Here is a 12,499-nt window from a genome sequence, read left to right as displayed (position 1 = left end):
AAGAGATTCCCACTACGTCAAGAAAGATTGGCCACTCCGACAGTCATTGGAGCCTGGGAGGAAAAGTGTTCAGCATCCATCACTTGTTGAATCAAGGAAGATTTTGTTACCACCCTTACACATCAAGCTGGGTCTGATGAAGAACTTTGTCAAGGCCATTGACAAAACACAAGCCGCTTTCAAGTACCTCCGTGGAAAATTTCCAAGGTTAAGTGAAGCTAAGATAAAGGAAGGTGTCTTTGCTGGTCCTCAGATTCGTGAACTTCTTCGAGATGATGCATTTGACCATGCACTGCGTGGCAAGGAAAAGATGGCATGGAAAGCCTTCCAGTTAGTGGCAATAAATTTTCTCGGAAACAACAAGGCAGACAACTACAGGTTGTTGGTGGAAAACCTCCTCAAGGCATACAAAAGCCTTGGTTGCAACATGTCACTAAAGATACATTTTTTGCACTCTCATCTAGATTTTTTTCCACCGAACTGCGGAGCAGTGAGCGACGAGCACGGCGAGCGATTTCACCAGGACATTGCAACAATGGAGAAACGCTATCAGGGCAAATGGAGCCCATCAATGCTTGCAGACTATTGCTGGACAGTGACAAGAGATGCTCCATTTAATGAATACAAGAGACAAGCCAAGAAGCGCCGAGCAGACACTGAATAGGACTAAACTATGTACATAATAGTTTTTTGCCTTTTGTTTCATAATACATTTTAGTTAGATAACCCTTTTGCTGATTTTTAAAGTGTTACATAAACAGGACAGGTGAACTATTATCATGTAAAGCAACCATAAACACATGAAAAGACCTAGGTTTACAATTTATGATTAAAACTCTACTATCTACACAATATACATAGACGTAAAATGTAAAAACGTAAATATATTAGAAACAGTAGCCAATCAGTTGTTTTAATTGTCATATTTGAATTCAGCACATCAAAATACATAATATCACATTTTATCTCTGAAGCAGACGACTTCTCAAAAATTGTAGACCAGTGGTATTATCTAGAACATATCTGACCGGTGTTAACCACCCTGACAGTTAAGAATTTTTTCCTAATGTCCAACCTAAACCTCCCTTGTTGCAATTTAAGTCCATTGTTTCTTGTCCTATCCTCCGAGGGTAAAAACAATTTTTCTCCCTCCTCTTCGTAACATCTGGCTCCTAAATGCCACTATACCTCCACAGTCATTTGTGAGGAAGTAGGAAATCTGCTCTGCAGTCAGTGTGGGAGAGTCCATCAACTTGGTGCTCTAGAGTTGGATTTGTTCCTGTTCCTCTGAGATAATTTAGCCACCCCTTCCCCCAGAGCCTTGTCTATATTAGAAAAAAAGGTGTGTAGTTAGCATGTTAGCTAAATATACCTTTTTTGTGTACATGACCTGACAGACTGGGGTTGGAGCCCCCTAACACTGGCTGCATCTCCTTGTCTGCAGCTGCCTGTGCTGCAATCAGCAATGGGGAAGGAGGCAGAAGTAAACTCTACCCTGAAGGAAGTTCATGTCGCATTTATGTGTTTAGAAAAGGCAGTTAGATAAATATAACTTGTAGAGGGGAGTTGCCAGCTTCTAAAGGATATGCTTGAAATAAATCTTCCAGAAGAAAGCGTTTTAGATTTTAAAAGTATAATGGGTGACTAAAGGAAAGTAAGTATTTTAAACTACAGCTAGACACTTTAGAAATTACAAACCTAATCATAGAATTATTTTTAAAAGGGGGCAGCGTGAAGGAGTTGGGGAAGAACCGGAATTGGTGGAAACCATGATTTTATTTTATTTTATTAAATTTGATCCTTCTTTTAAAAGGACATTGACCTAATATTAGACCAACCTTAAAACAGTAATCATTAGATAGGAAGTGTCCTGTCCTCTCTGTTGCTGAGAAACTTTTTATAAGCCATTCTTGATACACGGCATTTTATTGGTACTGCAGAGGCAGCTAGCTAGGAGAGACCACACATTCAATTAACAATCCCCATTCACAGAACTGTCAGAACGGTAGTGATGGCATCTTTAACGCAGATGGCTGTCAGCAGAGAAAGCTAGATTGAGACAGTGTTTGCTAAATGAAAAAAGGAGAAAACTGGTAGGAAAAAATGTTGTCCAAGTTTTTAAGTAAATGTTTCTTTCGGAGTGCTCTTTTTAAGACTCTTCTATGTAATGAATAAATAGATCCTGTTCTGAGGTTTGTGTTTTATTGCAAGCAACCCATCCTCTTCCCTCTACCCCTCATCTGTCTCTCTTCTGCCCTCCCCCCCCCCCTTTTAATTTTAGCTTTGCTCTTTACTAGCTGTGTCCATCAGCAGAAGAGGAAAATAATTCAGCAGGGTCTTGAAATTCTAATCTGTGTCAAATGAGGGAGGGTGTGGGAAAGAGCCATTGCAATAGATTCATCAAACTGTGAAGGGAAACAGACCTACAGGTATTCGGTTGAGCAGCTGGGGGTGGGGAGGAGAGTTGCTTCACATAATAGCTAGCAAAATATCCAAACTCCTTACCCTTTATTCCTCTTCCCCCCCAAATCCAAAGGGTGAGGTAGAATCATAGACTTTAAGGTCAGAAGGGACCATTATAATCATCTAGTCCGACTGCACAACGCAGATCACAGAATCTCATTCACCCACTCCTGCAACAAACCTCCAACCTATATCTGAGCCATTGAAGTCCTCAAATCATGGTTTAAAGACTTCAAAGTGATGATCTTTCACTCCGCAGACAGAAGTGCAATTTAAAACCTTCACTAGTAAAAAAAATTATTTGATATGATGAATTTTGGATACACAGTTGCAGATATTGCCACTAAACCCCACTGTAGACATTTAACATAACTCAATTTTTGTCTTGATTTCTCCTTCTGGTATGGTTTGTGTGAAGATCAAGGGAGTTCTATGACACCAACACATTAACACTTTATGAAGCAGTTGAGCGGAATCCTCAAAAATTGATAGTAAAATATCCTTTATATTGCAACTACTCTATATATTTGCCCCATCTTTTGGCTTTTTTAAAAAAGGTGTTGAACTATTGGTAAAATATTCATGATAGTGATTTGCTTATTACAGTATCGTTGTTTGTTTGTTTCTCAAAGGAAATTCTTACTAGCTTTCCGAATTTAAAAAAAAAATGCCCAGGAGCTATAACTTTAAATAGGTTGTGTTTTTCTTTCCAATAAAAAACGTGTAGCAAACCACAGGCTACCTTTAGCCCCGAAGTTCCATTATGGTTTTGGTTCTGGGTGGGGCTGACTAACAGCCTTGAAACACAGTGATAGAAAAGGTTGGCATCCTGCCACCCAGTTGGATAATCTGAGCAGATGTTTTCTTCCAAGGCTTCTAACACTATTTAAGACCAATCATTTTGGGTTAAAATAGCTAAATATTCCCATTATCTAATAATTAAGAATAGATTATGCAAACAGAATAGTATGTAGGCCATAAACAAACCCCAAAATTAAGGGCAGTCTTAAAGTTTTTAGAAGCCAATAAAATGGGAAGAATTTAAGCCACTTGGCAGTTCCTCTGGTAGTTTTACTCTAACAGTGAAAGACTGACCTTTAACTAATCTTAATGGCATTCAATATACTATAAATGGAAGTAAATCAAATATTGTACATGCTTTGAATAGATCTCCTTTAAAAAAAATGGCTGCAGCACAATAAAAGTAGATGGATATAGCAAAAAGATCCTGAGTTTCCTGCTGCTCTGAACCAATAATGCTCACGTAGGATTTGTAAATTATTATTTAACTATGGAGAATGAGTTGCTTGAACTAGTCAAGGCCATAATGCAGTCACCTGAAATTATATTGCAAAGAAAATAAACAGTTTGCGTGCAGAATTGTTTAGGTACTTGTATGACCCAACACTATATTAGCTAAACACCTCCCAGGTATTTATCTATGCTGTTGTGGAATAGAAAAGCATTGCTTATTCCACTTTTACGGATGGAGACCTTAGGCATAGAGACATTAAGTGAAGTTTGACAGAACTAGAAGTTGACCCCAGTTATCCTGAGTCGTAGTGCAGTGCCTTAATAGTGGAACCAAATAGTAATTATTGTCCTAGGTCTTTTTTAATAGTTAGTATAGCTGGAAATAGTGGCAGCGTTGTGTCTGGTGATACATGAGGGAGGAGAGCCTGTCCCTGCTCTAAAGAGTGTACAATGTAAATATGACCTTCTGGTAACAGCTGGACACAGAATTCCAACTGACTGTATTAGAAGAGCAATTTAGTATTCTTCCTGTCTCACAAACTAGAAACTATTGTCTGGCAGTGTTGTTTTTGCTATGGCAAAGGGGGATAAAGATCTCATTTTCAGGGGGGAAATTAGATTTGTCTCCTGATGAAAAAACCTGAGTCCCCTGAACTTACAGTTTTTAAAATGGAGAAGTCATGGCTTTCTCTATAGAACCTGCATTTATCTATACACTTCCCTGGACAACTGTAGAAACCAGGAATCTGGGCTTATTTTTGAAATGTATTTCTTTCATCGCATGTTGTTTTGTTGTGTTAGGTTTCTTATCAATTGTAATCTTAAAAGTCTTTAAACGACCAATTTTTAGCTGCTATAATGTTAGTCCAGCCCCTTGTCATTCAAGCCAGTCTACCTGGCTGCTCTCTGTCGTCTGCCGTCAAGTGAAAATGCATGAATGTTCTCTTTCTTTAGCAGTTCCCACTTTATACCAGTGTTCTGTTGAATTGTATTTGTTACCAGCTAGCCTCAGTATTCAGTTTGTTTCTGTGTTCTTCACTCTACAGTTTGGTCTGACTTAATTCGTGTCTATGTCCCCATGGCAGTGTCCTTGGGATGACTTTTTGGCCTTATGCAATTTCCAGATATGGGGCCTGATCCAAAGTCTGTTTGAGTCTCTTCATTGGCTTGAGTAGACTTGGATCAAGCTTGTAAGACATTCCTGGCTGATGACATTGGGTACAATCCAACCAAACCGACTTCCACAACATATGATTCAATGGTGGAACTGTCAGTGACAATTAACAAAGTGTCTGTCTTTTCCCACATTCAATGTCAGATTGAGACATCCAGTCAGGCAGCTGTTATACACTCGGATACAGTTGCAGGCCTTGGTACTAAAGGTGTAAAAGAGCCATAGGTCAGAATATCAGCATAGATGTCTTAATAAAAGCCGTATGATTCACTTAGTGCCCCAACGAGAATGTAAATGCGAGGGGGAGGGTAGTTTTAAAAAAAAATTCAAACCCAGAGTTATACTAATATTTAAAACAGAAGAGCATGTGAAGCTTGTCAACGACGAGCTAATTATCTGAGATAATGGAAACATGCAACCTTTAAACCTTAGAAATCTGAAATATCGGTGATTAGAATCAGTCATTAAGTCAAGTAAAATCAAAATTAACAAATTTTAGAAAGTTCCTAGCAGTGCTGTTTCAGGAAAGTGAAAGGCTCTGAATTCTGCTTAGAAAGTTAGTACTAGATTGTATAGAAAATGTTAGTCTGGGCTATAATACACTCAAGAAGCTTTTTAAAAAAAAAAAAAGGAAACAAGCCATTTGTTCTATGGAAGAGTATTTTGAAGATTGTGTTCATGTCTCTTTCTTAAAATAAAGGTTGAAATTCCATGAATGCTTCCCAATAACACTCAAGGATGTAATATAGAAGCAGTTAAGCCCAAAATAGAAGGAATGCAACCTTAGAAAAACCAGAGGGAGTTGGGGAAGAAAGACAAATAGTTAATCTTTAGTAATCAATGCATAGAGATAATCTTCAGAAACTATGAAAAACAAAGCACAGGAGAAGAGAGTTCAAACATCACCATGGCGAGTGCTTTCTTGAAGCCAGTCAATTTTTGTTTGAAAAGAATGTAGCATATGTAAATTGGCCACTTCATATCCAGAGTGGAGCAAATAAATTATTTAAAAGTTACTGTAAATCAAATTTAGAAATTATTTTTAGTAGAAGTCAATGGCTGCATAACACATTTTACAGGGAAAATACTAATGTCTGGATCAATCAGACTCTGGACATGCTCATCTGACTTTCTCCTATAGAAGGCTACAATGTCTTGAGGGCTGGGAGCAAGATTTCTGAAGACATCCCTAGTTACTTAATCTCAGTTCTACTGATGCTTTGCATATCTCATCCAGAGCTATTGGCAGCAATGTAGGCATACATGACTTTATTAAAAGCAGATGTCCACACAAAGCCACTTATGACAACATCAAAATAAGTTGGAAAACGTCATGGAAAGCCAATGGAAAAGTAGTGCCAGAGGCCCAGGGCAAACAGAAGGTAAATCTCTACCTTGTAGAATAAACGCCATACTAAACCATCAGACAGTCCTTATGAAGCTGTTTTGCATGCAAATCCAATAAGAGAACCAGAAGTCTAGTAGATAAATCCAATCAAAAGGGAACCATTCTGGAGAGACTTCTCTAGAACTTTCCATCACCATAAAACAGACTACGTGATTCCTACTATACCCAGCTAGAAGCAGAGGCTCCACTGTCTGGCAGACTCCTATGTTTTGCCAAACTTCATAGGTCTTCCATTTTCCTTAGGATACTCTGTTTTTGGGTGACTTCTGAAGGTTTTCCGAGTGGGTGGTTGGATCTCCCAGGAAAAGAGGAGTTCTGAAATTAACTCTGCAGGGCAATAACACAGGCATCGGTCCATACCTTTATCTCTATCGTAAGGTAAACAGTCAGGCCTCTGTGAAGGCTTTCGTTAGGAGACAGATTCTCCATGATACAACCAGGTAGATCTCAGATCTCTGCCTTTCTGCTCTGGGTACTACTTTTGACATTCCAAATGACCAAACTGAACTTGGGGGTGCAGGGCGAAAAATAATTTTACCTGTTGTCGTTTCTTTTCTCCTATTTCCTACTAGTCTGTGTGTGCATCCTGTGGCTGAAATACAGAACAGTGCTAGTTGGGGTGTCTTTTAGATACACTCCTGTCTTGGAATTTGCTTTTAGCATATCTGTGACCGGGCAAAACCCCATCACAAGATAGAAAGGGGTTAAGAGCCAATTAGTATGGGTATGGAATGGCTGCTATATGAGGAGAGATTAATAAGACTAGGACTTTTCAGCTTGGAAAAGAGACGACTAAGGGGGGATACGATAGAGGTCTATAAAATCATGACCAGTGTCGAAGAAGTAAATAAGGAAGTGTTAATTTACTCTTTCTCATAACACAAGAACTAGAGGGTCACCAAATGAAATTAACAGGCAGCAGGTTTAAAGCAAACAAAAAGAAGTATTCTTCACACAGTGCACAGTCAACCTGTGGAACTCCTTGTCAGAGGATGTTGTGAAGGCCAAGACTATAACAGGATTCAAAAAAGAACTAGATAAGTTCATGGAGGGAGCTCCATCAATGGCTGTTAGCCAGGATGGGCAGAGATGGTGTCCTAGCCTCTGTTGGCTAAAAGCTGGGAATGAGCAACAGGGGATGGATCACTTGATGATTATCTGTTCTGTTCATTCCCTCTGGGGTACCTGGCACTGGTCACTGTCAGAAGACAGGATACTGGGCTAAAGGGACCTTTGATCTGACCCAATATGGCCATTTTATGTTCTTACGTTTGAGTTACATGTGTCGCTCCTGTGCTGTAATTAGTTGCTTCTCCACTAGAGAGGTGGGCCTAAGAGGCATCAGGTGATGGACATTTAGGATTCATCATCTGAAGGGACTTGATTGCCTTTTAAGGGGCCTGAGTCTGCAGGAGAACAGATCCCTCAGGGAGATTCTGTGTGAGGGGGCATTGCTCAAATACTAGCACTGAAAGAAGTCTGGAGTTACGAGAAGGGAGATTGAAGACTGAGCCTAGATGAAGAAGGGTTGATTTTTTTGGAAAGACTTTGGGTAGTAGTTTGAACTTTTGTTACTGCAGAGTTGCATACAAGCAGACGGAGTACAGGAGATCCCACCCTGACGCTAGAGGACACATTGGTGGTGAGTGTGCACCATAACAGTACCAAAGGACTGCAAAGTGAGCCAGGTGGTTGATCTGTAATAAGCCTTATTATTACTTATTAACAAGTCCTCCTTTTGACTTTTTTATTTTAAATAAGCCATTGCATTAATTTCACTTTAGTGTTTAGAGAGAGTCTTTATTTTACCAACGTTTCTCATGCTATTTCTCGGCTGTTCCCCAGTTGCCAGACTGACATAGTTGTCTATGTAAAATCCATAGGATGCAAATAAGCATGACGTATGGGTGTTTGGTTTCTGGTCAATGATAATTTTGGACTACATGCCAAGCTTATTTTTAAACATATTTTTGAAGTTATTTAAAGTGGAAAATAAATCGTTAAAGGGAGAGGAAAACATGAAATAAACAGGATATTTATTTTTAACAAACGTTTTCCGAGTCATGTAGCTAAGCTAGAAGCAAGACCACTGTTAGTGACTTACTAGATATTAAAGCCTGGTTGCATTTGAGAAATGCAAGTTATACGTCAAACAACAACCACTTTTAATGAAATATTAACTGTGTCTTGGTAAATTTAAAAAAAAAAAAAAAAAAAGGTTTACCATGTGTATAAGGACAAATGGTGCTGCCTCTCTATTAACCTTAGCCAGATCTTGTCAAGTTTAAAGAGATACTATCAGTTTGTTCAGATGCCAAGAACTTTTGCAAAAAATAAATTTCAAGCTTCATCCCTCAGGCTGAGGTCTAGCCTATTTTAAAAGGCATCCTTTGGGAGCGCTGCATGGGTTTACCATCCTTTTTATGGACAGTATGTTGTGGGGACTGAACAGGTTGTGTCATTTACTAGTACAAACTTTTGGGCCTGTTTGATTTGACAGTGTGTTGAAAACTTACTAGATCAAGCAATTAGTTTCCTCTTCTTCTGTTTTTTCCTACCCTGGTGTGGTGGGTCAATTAATTTACAAGCATACTCTGCATTAATATTCCCCAGTAAAAAAAAGTGAGATGAGTACAGGTCCACAGGGGTCACTGTAATGTGCTACACTGTCTCCGCATGAGGTGATCAGATGTCTGTTGTAGCATTGGAACCAACTGTGATTATAATTATGCCTGTTGACTGTTAACGTGCATGGTGACTCTTCAGTTTCAGCTCGGGACCTGATAGCCACTAGAACTATCCTTAGGCTCAATCAGTACAGCTGACCACATGCTAGACGTGGAGGGTTTTTTTACTCAGATTCGTGGTAGGTGGGGTAGTAATTACACTTTTGTGCAGGACTGAACTCTGCCACCTTCTGTTTGGACTCTCCTCTTCCATGATGTGTGAAAGTCTTGTTTTGATTGCCAGCTGAGACTGGTGAAACTAGTGCATTTATGGGTGTGTCTCGAAGTGAACGCTCCTCTTCAGGTGACAAGACCACTCTCCTTTTGCTTTCAGTAACATTTTTAAATGGTGAGACAAGGCTAGCAGTGTCAGAAATTCTTGCATTTCCGCCTGGGTATAGTATGGAAATTGTGCTAGTTGCATTGGTTGATCTGCTCCTAGTAAGGGATCGGCACTGATTCTCTTAGCTCTGTGAGCTGCTTCCAGCACTGCCCATGAGATCTTGATGGAACACCATGTTCTCTATGGGGTAGGTGGAGCTGCCTTAGAGTTCTTGTGTGATCCTAAAGGTTAATGTTGGGCAAATTGTTCCTGTGCCCAGAGGGCATGCTTACGTGGAATATTGCAAGGTTCATTCTTTCTCTCAGGGAGCATGTTATGCTGGCTGAAGATGAGTTTCCAAATGTAATTTAATGTGTTCAGGGTGGGAGGTAGCCCTTCGTGTTTTGGACGCTGGTACCTGACAGGTTCCCACTCTCCCGGTGTGATACTTCAGCAGTTGTGATCATGGGAGACACTGGAGCTAGAATCCTTCCCCCTGTTCAAGAGGGGACTGCTGGCAGGATGCTTTTCTGCAAGGGGTATTCAGCCCTGGAACGTGCTTCTCTTTGTAGTCCAATAGAGCCCACATCTGTAGCCCTGCAGGGCACACTGCAAGGCTGGTCTCCCATTCGGGGTCTTTTCCTGATGGACTGGGGTAAAAGGCTTCAGGCTTGATTGTGGTGTGTTGTTTCATTTGTGTGTTGAGCTCCTGAAATTAGACTGGGCAATTACTGCTGTTTGTATAGTGACTGTGGCAGTAAAGAACATCTGCTATAAACACTTATATCTATCCTCAGATAAAACTTTAAATTGTTGCGCAAGTACCTGGAGTCTAGATCTCTACTTTCTAAATATTGCAATAAATTAAACTCTTGTAAGATTATATGTGATCTCACACAGTTATTTTGTTGTTGTCGTTACAGTGACAGCTATATTGTGCGAGTCAAAGCTGTGGTTATGACTCGAGATGACTCCAGTGGGGGATGGTTACCGCAAGAAGGAGGCGGTCTCAGTAAAGTTGGCGTCTGCAAGGTCATGTACCCAGAGGGCAATGGAAGAAGTGGATTTCTAATCCATGGGGAAAGGCAAAAAGACAAACTGGTAATAGAACTTAATTCAACTTTTGTCTGTTTTCTTAGGAAAGCTACCCAAAATCAACATATTCTTATAGGAGTTTCAAAACCAAACAAAAAAAAAACTTGAAAGCAATGCTGGATTGTGCAAAATAAACCCATCCTAATTCAAATGAACAATAAATTATCATGACCTGTTTTTTAGGTTGCCATATTATCTCCTTGAGATAGCAATTGCATGTTGAACAGCAATATGTAAAGGCCACCTTTAATTCCTAAAACATGAAACTGACACATTTATTTTTCTAAGACCTAAAAAGAATATGTGAGAAGTGAACTGAAGTGTAAAGAATTCATGAAGCCGGTCACGTTGTACTGAGTAATGCAATGCAAGCCTTTAAAACAGCAATGAATTATTTATGCTGCATGCTATTCAAGGTTTGGACTAGTAGAGTAATAATGTGAGGACAAGTTGTCTTTTTATGAATTGACAAGCTCAGTTCCTTCCAATAGCTATTTATTTAGAAGACTTCTTTTATTGCACAAAATAAAATGAATAAAACTTATATTCAAATATAAATTGGAAGTTTAAAAAAAAAACACCTGTTGTTTTAGTTCCCTGTTGGTTAGTTTTTCTTGTCGCTTTTAGGATACCTAATTATAAAATGGAAAAGCTTAAAAATCCACCTCTTGCAAATTGGTTTGGTACATGCTTATAATAGATGTTTGAAAATAAGCTAGTTGAATAAAAGTGGATAGTTTGGTGTAGTTTTAAGATTATCTTATTGTCAAGAGAGCTGGGATTTTTAAAGCTTTTGTTTCATTTACAACTACTTTTGACATGATTTTATATTGAATGATATTCTCTCACCAGAGTAACAGATTCATAACTTGCTTGTTTTGTGTTGGGGTGATTGTGGGGCAGGAGATTCTGGTCTGTACTAAAACAGAGACAGCCACGCCTTTCAAGTGTAAATGTAACCTTACTTTTGTGCTGAAAATTTTTAGGTGGTATTGGAATGCTTTGTAAAAAAGGACTTGGTCTACACTAAAGCAAATCCTACATTTCACCACTGGAAGGTTGACAACAGGAAGTTTGGGCTCACTTTTCAAAGTCCTGCCGATGCACGAGCATTTGATAGAGGAGTGCGGAAAGCAATTGAAGACCTCAATGAAGGTACTGAAGCTTCTATCAGCATTCTGCTTGTTTCTTTGCAGAGGAGAGGTTCCAGAGACAGGACTCACTCAAGCTAACTTGAATGCATTTCTTACTGCGGTCAGCCAATTAGCCTTTAAAATAAAGTTTAGTTCTTGTTCAGTAGAGAATTAGATTAGTAGCCTCTTGGGGAGGGAAGGATTTAACTCGGGCATTTCTTCAGAGTTTCCAATCCCTATGTAGCCTAATCCATCAAGACCTAAAATGAAAAGATGCATTACTTATAGCTGTGGATCTAACTATAGCTAGCAAAAGAACAAAGTATTTCACATCTTGTCTTTTAGGTCCCTTTTCTGTACATGCAGCTAATGCTGCACTGGTAATTATTTCATTATATGTTGTTGTTGTGCTTTGTTAAATTATAGTATGAATTCCTATGTGGACTTGAATAAATCATAAGGATTTTTTCTTAGACAAAATTAATTATGTTAAGTCTCCTCTTAATTGGAGAACTGTAGTGCTTGAAGGCTTCATATTTTTTATCCCTTCAAAAATTGTATTTTAATTAAAAAGATTTGTCCATACTTGGAGGTTGTTCTAAACATTTTCTTTTCGCATTATATTGCCATCAAACGAGAATAAAAATGTGTCTTCAATTCAAAATTATCCTTTATTTTGTTCTCTTTTAAGTGAAAAATAATTAATCAATTATTTGATAAATGGCTTTTCATATATAGGTAGTTGTGCTGCGAGAGCTATCTTTTTTTCTGAATGACTGGAATAAATATATAAATATTAACAGACTATTAAGTTTAGGATATTTGTGCTAAAAATCTAGTTTCTTACGTTTTTGGATCTTTAATTTTTGAACATCTTTAGCTGTCCCAACACAAATACATGGCACTCCTTGTCCATGCCTTTTA

At 38.8% G+C, this 12,499-nt stretch overlaps 1 protein-coding gene across 3 annotated transcripts in view; it reads left to right on the top strand.

The window, feature by feature from the left end:
• Positions 1-12,499, top strand: part of SPRED2 (sprouty related EVH1 domain containing 2) — a 92,234-nt gene that overhangs the window by 51,436 nt on the left and 28,299 nt on the right. For all 3 annotated transcript variants that reach the window (XM_039532475.1, XM_039532474.1, XM_039532476.1), the window contains exons 2-3: positions 10,271-10,448; positions 11,429-11,597. In XM_039532475.1, coding sequence (XP_039388409.1) covers positions 10,271-10,448; positions 11,429-11,597 — 347 coding nt within the window. The remainder of the gene's footprint in view (positions 1-10,270; positions 10,449-11,428; positions 11,598-12,499) is intronic.

The sequence above is a fragment of the Mauremys reevesii genome, linkage group 3 (assembly GCF_016161935.1).
Source record: "Mauremys reevesii isolate NIE-2019 linkage group 3, ASM1616193v1, whole genome shotgun sequence".
In the NCBI taxonomy this organism is placed as follows: Eukaryota; Metazoa; Chordata; order Testudines; family Geoemydidae; genus Mauremys; species Mauremys reevesii.
This window is presented reverse-complemented; position numbering and strand designations above follow the sequence as displayed.